The sequence below is a fragment of the Boleophthalmus pectinirostris genome, unplaced genomic scaffold (genome assembly GCF_026225935.1).
Source record: "Boleophthalmus pectinirostris isolate CB_2022bp ecotype Guang Dong unplaced genomic scaffold, ASM2622593v1 HiC_scaffold_19, whole genome shotgun sequence".
NCBI lineage: Eukaryota > Metazoa > Chordata > Actinopteri > Gobiiformes > Gobiidae > Boleophthalmus > Boleophthalmus pectinirostris.
In genome coordinates, this window is record NW_026571140.1 from 672807 (window position 1) to 686489 (window position 13683).

At 42.0% G+C, this 13683-nt stretch overlaps 1 protein-coding gene across 1 annotated transcript in view; it reads left to right on the forward strand.

Annotated features, from left to right (window-relative positions):
• Positions 1 to 13410, forward strand: part of LOC110174515 (mothers against decapentaplegic homolog 6-like) — a 44972-nt gene extending 31562 nt beyond the window's left edge. The window contains exon 4 of the mRNA XM_020940616.2: positions 12123 to 13410. Within this exon, the coding sequence (XP_020796275.1) occupies positions 12123 to 12727 (605 nt within the window). The 3' untranslated portion in view covers positions 12728 to 13410. The remainder of the gene's footprint in view (positions 1 to 12122) is intronic.
• The last annotated feature ends 273 nt before the right edge of the window (positions 13411 to 13683 follow it).

The following is a 13683-nucleotide window of genomic DNA, read 5'->3' on the forward strand; positions in this document are numbered from 1 at the left end:
GACAAATATTACACCAGAGTTAATGTGCTGTCAGAGAACTGGACTTTATTCCAGTTTTTCTTTCATGTTTGTACCAGGATCAGGGAGAACTCCAGGAGGCGTTCCATCCATCCTACATCACTCCACTGTGAGGAGTTAAACCTGCACAACACACAGCTCCCCAGGGTCATGTCTAAGACTACGTTCACACTGCAGCCTGAAGTGACACAAATCTGATTTTTTTGGCCCCTATGTGACCTGTATCTGATCTTTCAATGACAGTCTGAACGACACAGATCCGATTTTTTCAAATGTGACTCAGGCCACTTGGATACGTGCTCCTAAAACCCATACATATCTGATCTTTTGACATGTAACTTCAGTCTGAACGGCCAAGGCGCGTTCATCCACCTACACGTTATCAACAAGTGATAAATTGACACAAACATTCTTCTCGTCATACGAAAATTGTTAATGAACTCCGTGTCACTGAAGTGAAGCACATCGCCACTCACCACTCTTGTTTCCGTCTCCACATCCACATGTTCCTTTCAACAGTCTGCCCCACAAAACACCAAAAACCTTGTCCTTCTCCTTCTCCTTCTCAATCTCCTCCTTAAAACAAGTTGTTCATGTTCTGGCTCAGGTACGAGATGAACTTTAAAATCTCCAGGTGCTCAATGCTGCATCCATGTTTGTACAACTTCCGTAAACACAGAGCACCCTCGCTGCAGTTGACGTCGTCGTGTCTCCAGTGCACATGCGGGACACTTTTGGGCCGTTTAATGTTCACACTGGAGATCACATACAATTCACAACTCACACATTTTCAGGAGCCTGTGATCAGTCTGAGTGTTCATGGTCCTGTTTAGGAGTTTGATTTTCGACTAAAAGGTGAGAGTGACTGACTGAAAGACTGGTGGCTGACTGTAATTGCTTTTGAGAGTGACTTGTTAAACAGTACAAATCATCTTATTGAATAGTCAGCTTGTTATGGTGTTATTATGTTAAAAGTGAGTAGATAAGTCATAGAGCTTCAGAGCAGTGCCTCCAGTTAGCTTCACCCTCCCCAGAGAATGTGGAGAACATCAGCTGCGAAGTTTCAGCCATAACATAAACCCAGTGCGCTGTGAGAGTGTGACATGTGAATGTTCCCGGATGTGACGTAACAAACCTGAGACATTCTTGGCTTTTTGAAGTGGAGTCTGTCGGAGCAGCAGGAAGCTGCTCACTTTCCCTTTCCCTCCTGAAGTGCTCCGGAGTGCCTCAAAACACAGGATCCCTGGAATCGCACTTCGAAGCACTCGGACGTTTTCCTGTAGAAGGCAGGAGCAGGGCCGTGGGGAGACTTTTGAGGGGTCTATGGGAGATGTTGTTGAGGGGGGCCCACAAATGCTCACTCATTCAGAAGTGAGTGAGTGAGCTGAAGATTTGGTGTTTTTTGGTATTTCCCTGTAAAGAAGCAGCTTAAACTCATGAATCGCCAGTTAAATCTGTCTTTATGTAAATACACACATACTGTACATACAATACAATACATGCACATCGCATCGATTGTGAAGTTGTAGTGTATTGTTTTGTGTCATGCTTTAATATATTTTTTTGAAAAATTGTTTTGTGGGCGGACTTTTGGACAGAAATTTACAGCTAATCATAAGGAGGAAATAAGGCCTGGGAGAGATCTCTAGATTACTCAAACATACATGGATGATATCTAAAACCACTTCAGGCATGTTTTTGATGAGGGAACTCTAGAACATCAAAAAAAAAAAAAAAAAAAAAAAGCTCCAAAAAGTCAATTTTAAATATTACCCTTCTTAAAAGTTGTCCGGACAAAATTCATTTCTGTACTTTGCCTTGACTTTAGCCATTCTCATGTACAGAACAACAAAACAAAAACATGTTCAAGTAAAAGTCCATATTTACATGATGTATGTTTCCTCTAGCCAATCAGACGTAACCCGACCCTGGCCGTTCTCCGGGCAGAGCGGTGTAGCAGTCAGTGTGTGTGTGTCTGCGTGTGTGTGTGTGTGTTTGCGTGTGTGTGTGAGGCTCTCCTCCAGCGAGAGGCCCCAGAGCACAGGGACAGGAAAGGGCCCGATAGTGTGCGAGCCAGCCCTGCTCCGTCTGCCGATAACGCGCCGCTGATGCCAGAGATAGTCCAGACGCCAGCTTAAATGTGGCTCGCTGGATTGAAGTTGCCCTGTAATGATAGTCGTCTCAAACAACACAGAGCCTACCATTTGAGGGGCAGAGGGAGGGGTGCCCCGCTTCTCCTCTACTCTTTACCAACCAGACTCTTATAGCACAACTTTCCTAATTCTGATTTGGTTTGGTGGATTGTACCTGTGCTAAATATTTATTATCATAGTTTTACATCAGTTAAGTGGCTGTTGTGGGGAAAAAAGTTCAAAAGAAAAGTACAAAAATGCAGGAAGTTGCGCTGAGTTCTATTACAGAATAACAGAACTCTACCTTTGTCATCAACACACACACACACACAAAACATCCAAAATGCAGAGACAATATTCACACAACTTTTCATCGAACAAAATAAAAGTGCTGTCATTTATTTGCATTGGTCTAATTATAACTACTGTGCCATTTAGACACGTTGTTGTCCTTGTTTACATTGTGGTTGCTAGGTAACATTTATGGAATGACCTCTCTCTCTCTCTCTCTCTCTGTCTCTCTGTCTCTCTCTCTCTCTCTCTCTCTCTGTCTCTCTCTGTCTATATATATATTTATGTGTGTGTGTGTGTGTGTGTATATATATATATATATATATATATATATATATATATATATATATATATATATATATATATATATATATATATCATATCATATCTACTGCTCGTGTTGGACTAGGAAATAAAATATTAAACTAAATCAGAATTACAAAAATAGAAGCATCTCAGTCAAGAAAAACTTGTAATAGCTGACCAAATATTGCATTTATATTATAAGGATATTTATAGGACACAACAGAAAGCAGAATGTTTGGTGGTGTGAGTTAGTTGCTTAATTAAAGATTTGCTGAAGTTTAATCTGCCTTTTTAAATAGAAATACACAGTGTTGTATAAAGAGTTGTTTTTCATATACTTGCATGTTGTCTTTTAGTGCCATTTGGGTCAGATATATGGTCGGATCATAACAGTTTTGTCAACCAAGAACTTCTTTAGTTGACTTAACCTAATCTGTGACACTTGTAGATCATTGTGTCGTCACTTGAACATTTAAAGTCACAGTATTTATCTATAAAAGAAAAAAGTGCGCTGACTTCTGCATTTGAAGACTGTGGAGTCCAGTGGGAGCTGATGTCGCCGTAAAAATCATCACAACAAAGCGCTGCAGGCTGTGGGCTCCTCCGATGGATAGCTGCACACCACATTAGGACCAAACTGACTTAACGATGCTGCTGAATCCTACATGTATTTATTAATCAAGAAAAAAATTAGAGAATGAAGTGCGTCTGTCACAGTTGGCATGTACCGATGGATGAAAAAGCAGGGGTTTATCAGCAGAAGTAAGTGAAAGTAAGTGATTAAAGATGATTCAAACCTGCAAAAATCACTCCAAATATAACTCTGACTGACTGAGTGGTGAATAAAACCGTGCAGGTCTGCTTTAACAGTCACTCAGAAGTGACACTGGTCAGGAGTGGAGTGCTGTCCCCATGGTTGTCCCCTCAGCCCCCGCGGCCCCCGTGGCCCCCTCTCTCAGCACACTGGAAGAGTCTAATAACTGGACGGGAATCTAATCCTTGGCACTGGATGAAAGCCCGGGCTCTCCCTCTCTCCCCCTCTCCCTCCCTCTCTTTCTCACAGTCTTTTCGGAGCGTTTTTTTCCGCGGTGGACGCTGGTTATGCTTGGCAGCCTCTCTCCCTCTCTCCTCCTCATTTTCCCGCTCCCTCGTTCACAGCGCACTCGTTTTTTTTCTCCTCTACTTCCCTCTGTTTTCTGCCTCCAGTTTTTCTTCCGCCCCGTGCAGCTCTGTGAGGACACATCCTGACGCATTCACCTGGAAAAGGGAAATGAACTTTTCAACATGCTTTAAAGTTACCTTCTGTTCTGTCTGAAGTGTGCAGAAAATTCTCACCAGCGATTTGTGCTGTGGGTGGAAAGTTTGGACTTGGCTAATTGTCAACATTTACTGTTAGCAAAAAGACTCAAAGGCACTGTTCCTGATTTTGTCTTAAATTGTGAAAAGCAGAACTAGTTCATTTGAAAGTTTGCAGTGGTCTGAAAGTCTTCCTCATTTACCTTATGCATTCAGGGTGTCCTAATTGTGGACCGCGATGAGTTTTTAAGCACTTTTCACAACTTTCAAAGACCCGTGTGGAGTTTTGCCAGGACGGTAAAACTAACAGCTAGCTAAAATGGTTATTTTATTATTTAAACACCCTGTATCCAGTTTTTCACATATATACAGATTCATGGTAACTGTATTGTATTGCTGTCTGCAGCAAATTAGAAAGTATTTTAGTGTGTGATCAGGAAGTGTGTCATTACATGCTAGCTGTTGTTTGTCATAACATCCCTGCAAACCTCTGCACTGGTCTCTGAAAGTTGTGAGAAGTGCTTATCAACTCATCGTGGTGAATGTAAGGTAAGTGAAGAAGAACTCTGGACCACCGCAAACACTTTCAAATGAACTTGTTCTGTTTTTCACATCACTTTTACGTTTTTTTTGTGTTAATGTTTTGTTTTTTTAATCATATACTAGCAATAGAGATGTAACAATAACCAAAATATCATGATATCATATCGTCATAAGTTTCACAATAATATCGTGGGCCATTACAATTTATCAAATTACAAGTCTGTGCTTACATTCATTGTGATGGTGCAGCAAGAGCTAAAAAACAGAGAGAACTACATTTACCATGATCCTTTGCTCTGTATCAGTCCAATCTACATGATGAAATAACTGGTATTAAACATTTTTACATTTAATTGTTTGCATTATGACAGAAAAGTAGCATATTCGCACTTTTGCCTACACAAAATATCACAATAAATATCGTACCATAAAACAATATCGTACTGAGAGATTTAGATATCGCCACATCCCTGTTTGGCAAGGATAATAAAATACTGGTCCGTAGATCCGTTTCAGACACACTTTTGAGGCTAGTATCAGTGCATGATTTAACATACAGTTTGGATCAGATACTGTACGGCCTAGACTACTTTTGTGCACTGAAGTGTTCTGCTCATCAGCAAGATACAAAGTTGACCTAAAATGACAAATGTGTGACTCTATCAGTGTTCAAAGGGCCGTGCACATCTGCTCCGTGTTACCGCCGTCAGCCGCCGCTTCATGTCTGTAGCTCCGAGGACACGCCGCATCGCTCCGAGCGCTGAGGGACTTTTGACGAGATTGGCACTAAGAGACAGTGATGTTGAAATGGAATAACAAAGGCTACTTATCTAATTGGTAAACAGAGCTGTTAGATGGTGGTGGGCCTAAATGCTTGCAGGATAATTGTTGCCAGGCTCAGAGCATGCACTGGTCTGCACTGCTAACACCCACTTCCTCTGCTGCAACAGAAACAGGCTGAGAACTAAGCTTGCCAAAAGTATCAAAAATCTGATGCTTATCACTAAAACTAATATCAAAACTAAATACTCATTTGAGCAAGTATTGATACTCACTGTTGGGCAAGTTACTTTAAAACTGTAATGTGTTATTTTTGACTTGTTACTGTCATTTCAAAGTCATTTGTTACTTTACAATACTACTGTATTTAAAATGTAAGACATTAAGGACTATTGCATTACTTTTAAGTTACTCTTGCCAAAAGAACTGCGAAGATGCTGAACTTTTGTGCCGTATATGGACTGAACCAGGACTAAACCAGAACTAAACCAGGACTAAACCAGAACTAAACCAAAACTGAACCAGGACTAAACCAGAACTAATCCAGGACTAAACCAGAACTAAACCAAAACTGAACCAGGACTAAACCAGGACTCAACCAGAACTGAACCAGAACTGAACCAGGACTAAACTAGGTCTAAACCAGGACTGAACCGAGGACTAAACCACCTAAGCATTGTATCATGCGTTACTCACGTTTGTACCAAGTAAAATATTAAATTTTTTTCCCCCTGTAATACTGAACATTACTGCGTTACAGCAAAAAGCAATGCATTACAGTAATTCGTTACTTTTATAACACATTACTACCAACACTGTTGATACTAAAAAGTCCCATTCACAGGACAGAAATGAACCTTTCCTGAATGTCTTTAAAATGATCTTGAGCTGTATCAGAACAAGTAGAAGAGCACATAGACTAGTAGAAAAGAAGTACTAACATTTAATGTTGAAAATCTCATACTATTATTTAAATAAAGAGTCGTTTTATTATCATTTCAGAATTGGTATTAAGTATCCAGTTTGAAATGTTAGTATTGTGACAACACCACTGAGAACAAGAGCTAGAACCTGGTACTGGAACCCTAGAACCCAAGGCCTTGTGGTGGTGCTGTTCTTTTTAATTACAATTGCTTTATGCGTTTGATTGGATTGTACAAACAGAAATACAATCGGTTATACTATTTTTGTTTAACCTTAAGGCACAAAACCACTGCAATCCGCAGTGTCCTGTAGTGCACATATACACCGGTACACTATATCTTCTCCAAATTTAGCAGTACAAAAACAAGCAACCACATTTCAGATTATTCACAAATCAATACTTTGATTTGAATAACTAATCGAGCTAAGAACAAAATGAGAGCTGTGAAACGTGAGCAGCAGGGCAAGCTCTTCTTGTCTTACTCTGTAATGTAGACACTACTGTATGGGCTATAAATACCTCCAGAGTGTGGACCAGGGGCTTGGACCAGAGCTTGCCCCTGGAGAGATTTAGGCTGTGCTCATGTGACCTGTGCCCCTCACAGCCCCTTCACCTGGACATGTTCCAACTCTGTGTTTTACATTATACAACCATGCACTTCTTACCAGTGCAGCAGTGGTGTATGTGAGTTCTGTTGACTTAAGCTGAAGTTAGAAAAGCCCTGCAACCAGCCCTTGGAAACCTAGTTGAGAAACACTTATTAGAAAGATATGGTGTATTTTTAGTTTGGAAGTTCGTTAGGGTGGTCCAAAAAACGTTTTTTTTTTTAGATTCCTTAGATTGGAACCCTGCATTTGGTTCCATACCTGGCCAAAATATTTTAGTCAAAATTGTATGCAAATGAATTCATATTTAGATGTTGCTCAAGACACTTCAAATGCTTGTAAAATTTGAATAATTTGTCATTTTATTTTGCAAACAAACTGAAACTTGCATAAGAATTACTTAAAAAGTTAATAAAAGTTGATTAGAAAGTTTGTAAAGTTCATAAAAGTGACTTAAAAAGTCCAGCTCCACTGTGGCTTTGTTGGCTTCGTCATTAAAGATGCCTGTGCTCTTTGACACCTGCAGTAGATCCTGTTTCTGATCTTCATTCTTTATTTGGTTACAGTTAAAATCTTGAATAAGTTTCACCCCCTTTCAGCAACATCATTGACACTTTCCTGGAATGCACAGTTTTAGCAGCTTCTGAAAGTCTCATCATCAGCCCAGTCTGCAGGGGAACTGTTCAAAATGTTTTTGGCAGATCAAGAGCTTTGAAGAAACGCATCTAGCTGGTGGAAACAAAATCCCTGATCTGCTTCCCTTTGGTGGAACCTCTGAAACTTCCTTTTCCATAATATTATGAACCATCAGCATCTTCTGTTCTTCTGTCACACTAGAGTGGAAGAATGCCAGACCAAACATTTCTTTATTCAAGGACCAAAGATGTCGCCCAAAACTGTTCAGGTGCTTTTTTCACAATTGAATGTTCAGACTGTGAAGCTTCTTAAGGAAAACCAAATCATTTGCAGGAGCTTCAAAACTTCATGAGCAACCTCTAAAACATCTCCTTTTTCTTCCAAATTTCTTCCTAAATCATCTTTCAGATGTTAAAATCTGATGCAGGGTTCTAATGGAGGTGATCTGAAACTTTATTTTGATGGACCACCCTAAGGTTCGTGTTAATAATATGTGCAAGATAAATATCTTTTTAAAGCCACAGTATGTAACTTTTTTTTTGTTTTTGTTTTTTTCTTATTTTGTTTTTCAGTTTGGTTGTCTTTATTGCACTGAAAAACCTAGACTAGTCTAAACTCATGGACCACTCTGGAACCTAGAACACTGAGGGATTACACACATATAAGGCCACATGGGAATAGAAAAGAAAGTACTGCCATTACATTTTTAAAATTATCACTGTAGTATTGGGATCGGTATTGAGTATCGAGTCTGTTCATTAGAAACACATGAGTATGCACTGCACTACACTTTAGAATTTTGGAACTACTTTGTGCCTTAGTATTCATCCGCCAGACAAAACACTGCAGAGTCGACAACAAGTGTGTTTATTTGGCGACTCTAATCTAAAACAGGTACATCTAGTCCCCCACACTGGAGCAGATCTGGAATATCCCTGTGACGTCAGCGCGCTGGATTACAGGCTGTTGTTTTAGATGAGGTTGGTTCATTAAACGATTGAAATTAAAGTTGACTATTCTGCTTAAAAGGCCTTCAAAAACCAGAAAGTCCCTGTTTTTATGTTGTCTGTGGGAGTGAGTTTCATACGGTGTGGATGTGCTTCCCCGCTCTGCTCAATTACAGGGACGAGCGCCTAGTAGTGTTGTCACGATACTAAAACTCCAAACTCCATTTCAGTACTAAGGACAATGCAGATTCTGATACTACAATGATAATAATAATAATTATTATTATTATTATTATTTTTTTTAAACTCACACAATAGAATGTGGTTTCACATTCACACAATTTTTCATCTATGATACGAACAGACCTGGAGTTGTGTTTTGTTTCAAACTGTTTTCTCAAACAGAAAACACTTGTTCCACCTTATGATGTCATTGAGTGGTAATACAGGAAGTGCTCCACTGTGTTTTTAAACTCCATACACCTTCACTAGAATCACTTTGATCATTTGAGCCTCATTGCAACTGATGAAACAACAACTACTGACAATCTGAGCTGTACGAAAGGTCAAACAAAAACATTCAACACAAAAGCAACAAGCTTAAGCATATTCTAGAGCAGGAGTCTCCGATCTGTAGCTCGGACCCAACAGTAGCTCTCCACCCCCTTCCAAGTAGCTCACCACAGCATTTCTGAATTATACATATTGTGCTGAGTGACTCAAACTTGATGAACTACTATTGTAAATGTAACATTTTGATGCCTAACTTTGTGCACTAATAAATGGATAAAAGTTCATGTTTTATAGGTGTCTAAATGTTTACCATCTAAGCTTTTCCTCTGCTCCATTTCTTGGGACCGTTAAAATGTGTAGCTCTTTGGCATTTTCTTTTAGTTAAAGTAGCTCATCAAAAGAAAAAGGTTGGAGACTCCTGTTCTAGAATAATGAAGAGTAAATCAGTTCAATTGAGGCTAAATATATCTGTTAACCTTAAAGCTACCACTAAATGACATCACAAGGTGGATCAGAGTATTTTGAGCTGAGTAATACAGGATTATTCAAACATGTGAATAAAACTAAACACAAGTCCAGGTCTGTTTATGAGGAGGTAACAGCATTAGAACATACAGACGTTCTCCTGCATCAGGTTTGCATAATATAAAACCTTTACATTATAGACTTTTCTTTCATATTACAATGTGTCCTTGTATGTGTGTAATCCTCAGTGGTGCAGTAGGTTCATAGTGGTCCGTGGGTGTATACTAGTCTATGTGCTCTTCTACTGTTCTGAAACAGCTCAACATCATTCTGAAACTATTGAGGAAAGGCTCATTTCTGTGCTGTGAATGGGATTTTTAATTTTTGATCCCTGCTCAAACGAGTATTTAGTTTATATATTAGCTTTAGTATTGATTAGTATCTGATTTAGATACTTTTGACAACACTAGCGCCTGTTAAAGAAGGAGAAAGAAGCAAAGAAAGTGTGGTGGTGGAAGCAGTGAGAGAGAGGCCTCATGCTCTCTTATTGAGGCGCTGTAAAACGTCCAGACCGCAGCAGTTGCCAGCCTGGAATTCACTAATGATACACGTGGGCCTCAAATGAGAAGTGCAATTTTGTGTGTGTGTGTGCGTGTGTGTGTGCACTTGTGTGTGTTTGTGTGTGCTGGTGTGTGTGTGTGGAGTTTGTGTGCACGTCGGAGGCCCTCATCTCTGCGTCTATGTAATTGTGTTCGCCTACAAACTAACTACAGTGTCCCAGTGCACGCCCCGCCCACTGAGGGGGAGGAAAGGGCTTTAGCTCCAGAGCTTTAGACAGGTTTATCTTCAAAGTTTGCACCAACAAACTCCTCACTATATGATTTGATTTTTTCAAGACTGAACAAAGCTGTGTCAAAACTACAATTACAGAAGGGCCAAACTAGTGGAACCAGGACTAAACTAGTTCACACTTGTCCTGGTCTAGTCCTAGTGTGGTCCTTGTCTGGTCCTGGAGTGGTCCTGGAATGGCCCTGGTGTGGTCCTGGAATGATCCTGGAGTGGTCCTGGAATGATCCTGGTGTGGTCTTGGAATGGTCCTGGTGTGGTCCTGGTCTGGTCCTGGAGTGGTCCTGGAATGGTCCTGGAGTGGTCCTGGTGTGGTCCTGGAATGGTCCTGGTGTGGTCTTGGAGTGGTCCTGGAATGGTCCTGGAATGATCCTGGTCTAGTTCAGTTTTAGTTCGAGTTTATTTGCACTTTTATCCCAGTTTGATGTCCTGGTTGTGCAAGTCTGAACGCAGCCTTCATCTCGGAGTACTTAGGATTACTATCAGATTTTGCTGCTAGCAGCGCAGTACTTATTAGTTATTCCTCTGTAAGTACTTAGCAATATAAGTAGATGCATCAGCAAATGTAAAAGTATCAGTATTGGATAAAAGTTTTGTAGTATTAAGTGAAGTAGCCTATAATAACTTTGTTCCTCCACATACTTTTGATAATTTTTTTCTTTTTTTTCCCCATTTGAGTAGATGTTTCTGATAAAAGAAAAGAAAACAACCACATACCTGGCGGGACCTTCCCCCTCCTCCAAAAGCAAAATGGCTGCTGTGCAAACACAGCACACCTAGCTGGCTCCAGACGCCCGTGTCCCCAGAAAGAGTCTTGTTAATGGGCAAAGCGCGGCTCTCCGGGCCCCTGGAGCATGGAGAGGCTCTGGGAAGTGAAAGGAATGGGGCCACAGGCACATGGCTCTTGAAATCCTCTGTGTCAATAGAGTCTGTGGAGCAAAATAATGGCATCAGTTTGTGTGGGTGATAATGTGAGCTGATAGCATGAGGCCAAAGGGTCACAGCTCAGGGGCTGCAGCAGGGAGCACAGAGGAAGGCAACTACACACATGTGTGTATGTGCTCATGCACACAAACACACACACATGTGATGTACACATGCACACAAACACACACACACATGTGTGTATGTGCTCATGCACACAAACACACACACACGTGTGTGTATGTGCTCATGCACACAAACACACACACACGTGTGTATGTGCTCATGCACACAAACACACACACACGTGTGTATGTGCTCATGCACACCCACACACACACGTGTGTATGTGCTCATGCACACACACACACACATGTGTGTATGTGCTCATGCACACAAACACACACACATGTGATGTACACATGCACACAAACACACACACATGTGTGTATGTGCTCATGCACACAAACACACACACACGTGTGTATGTGCTCATGCACACAAACACACACACACGTGTGTATGTGCTCATGCACACAAACACACACACGTGTGTACAGAACACAAACACACACACACACACACGTAGGTGTCAGTGCTTTGTGACTCCTCTTCATTTCCTGGATTCTGTTCCTGACATGATCCATATTTGTTCATCACTACTTGTCTAAAAAAGAAATAAAAACAAATTGAGCGTGATCTTAATCTAAACCTGAGATTACAGATGATCTGAAGCACCGTTCCTGTTACTTCATAACACTGTGTAGTGCCCTTGTCTCTCCACTGTCTGTGACAGGTGCACTGTGACAGGTGCACTGTGACAGGTGCACTGTGACAGTTGCACTGTGTGTTTGCCCTCACAGACTAACCCCTCTCTCTTTCTGTGTGCCCGCAGACACTGGCACCTCGGTGGGCTCTTCCACGGGCAGCCTGCGCTCTCACTGGTGCAGCGTGGCGTACTGGGAGCAGCGCACTCGTGTGGGGCGTCTGTACCCGGCCCATGACCCCGCTCTCAGTATCTTCTACCACCTACCTCAGGGCACGGGGCTGTGCCTGGGCCAGCTCCACGCCAACGCCTACCACAGCCGGCGCGGGGAACCAGGGGGCCCTCAGCACCCGACAGGAGGAGGGGCCGGGGCCGCGCAGCAGAGCCGCAAGAAGATCGGCTTCGGGATCCTCCTGAGCCGCGAGGAGGACGGAGTGTGGGTGTACAACCGCAGTCAGCACCCCATCTTTGTACACTCACCCACCCTGGAGGCCCCGGGCACCCGCGGACTCACCGTGGAGCGGGTGCTGCCCGGGTACTCCCTCAGGGTGTTTGACTATGAGCGCTCCAGCTGGATGGCACAGCATGGGGTCAAACCTGACGTCCAGGAGGGCCCTTGGGACCCACACAGTATCCGCATCAGCTTTGGGAAAGGCTGGGGCCCCTGCTACTCCAGACAGTTCATCACCTCGTGCCCCTGCTGGCTGGAGGTGCTGCTCAACAATCACAGATAGCACCCACTCAGCCTCCGCACAGCCTTGTTTTCACTGGACTGCAGCACAGGGGCGGGGCCACTCACAAAGGGGTGGGGCCTCTCACACGGGTAGATCACAGATCGACAGGTATTCTGCATCTGCACCACAGGACTCCCCCCTCAGCCTCTTTTAAGCTCAGTCAGTTCATCTCCAGCTTGTGAGTGAGCAGAGCGTTTCAGAGCAGCTCTGATCCCACTGTGTCCATGACAGATCGTTATAGGATTGGTTTTGTTCATGTGGATCTTCTTGGAAAAAATGATGATCCACACTGTGAGGTCACTGAGAGGCACATGCTCCTCCTCCTCCTCCTGCTTTAGGTTTTTTGTAAAATTTAAATATGAGTAAATTTGACTGTAAACACTGAGTCCAGAGAGTTCAGTGGTCCTTGTCTGTACCTGAACCAAACCACGCCATGAGCACCTGTACTATGCAACCCACTGACAACAAGGCTCCGTATGTACCCAGATTTAATATAAAGTTTCTATTATATAAAGTATATTATACATGTAAATACTTGAGTCCTTTTTACAATGCAATTATTTATGTCTAGTGTCATGTGTGTATGGACAGAACACCCACAAGCACTTTGGTTCCATATGCATCAGGATGGACAAAGAACATCCACCAATCAAAGGGTCTCACTCAGCAATTCCATGAAAACGATGCCATACATTTGTCAATAAAATATTTGTAATAAATCATGTTCTGTGCCATTGTGACTTTTTTGCTGTAAAGGTAAAACAGTAAATGAGGAGTCAGACTTTTTGTGTCACACTCATACACTCTGATCTCTGTTCGAAAGTTGTTTCCTCATCACAAACAGCTCATCTGGAGTTTTGTTTGTTTCATTCACATGTTTAACACACAAACGTACACATTTAGGTCTTGTCTCAAACTTCCTGATAATACAGGAAGTGCTCCACTGTGTAAACACT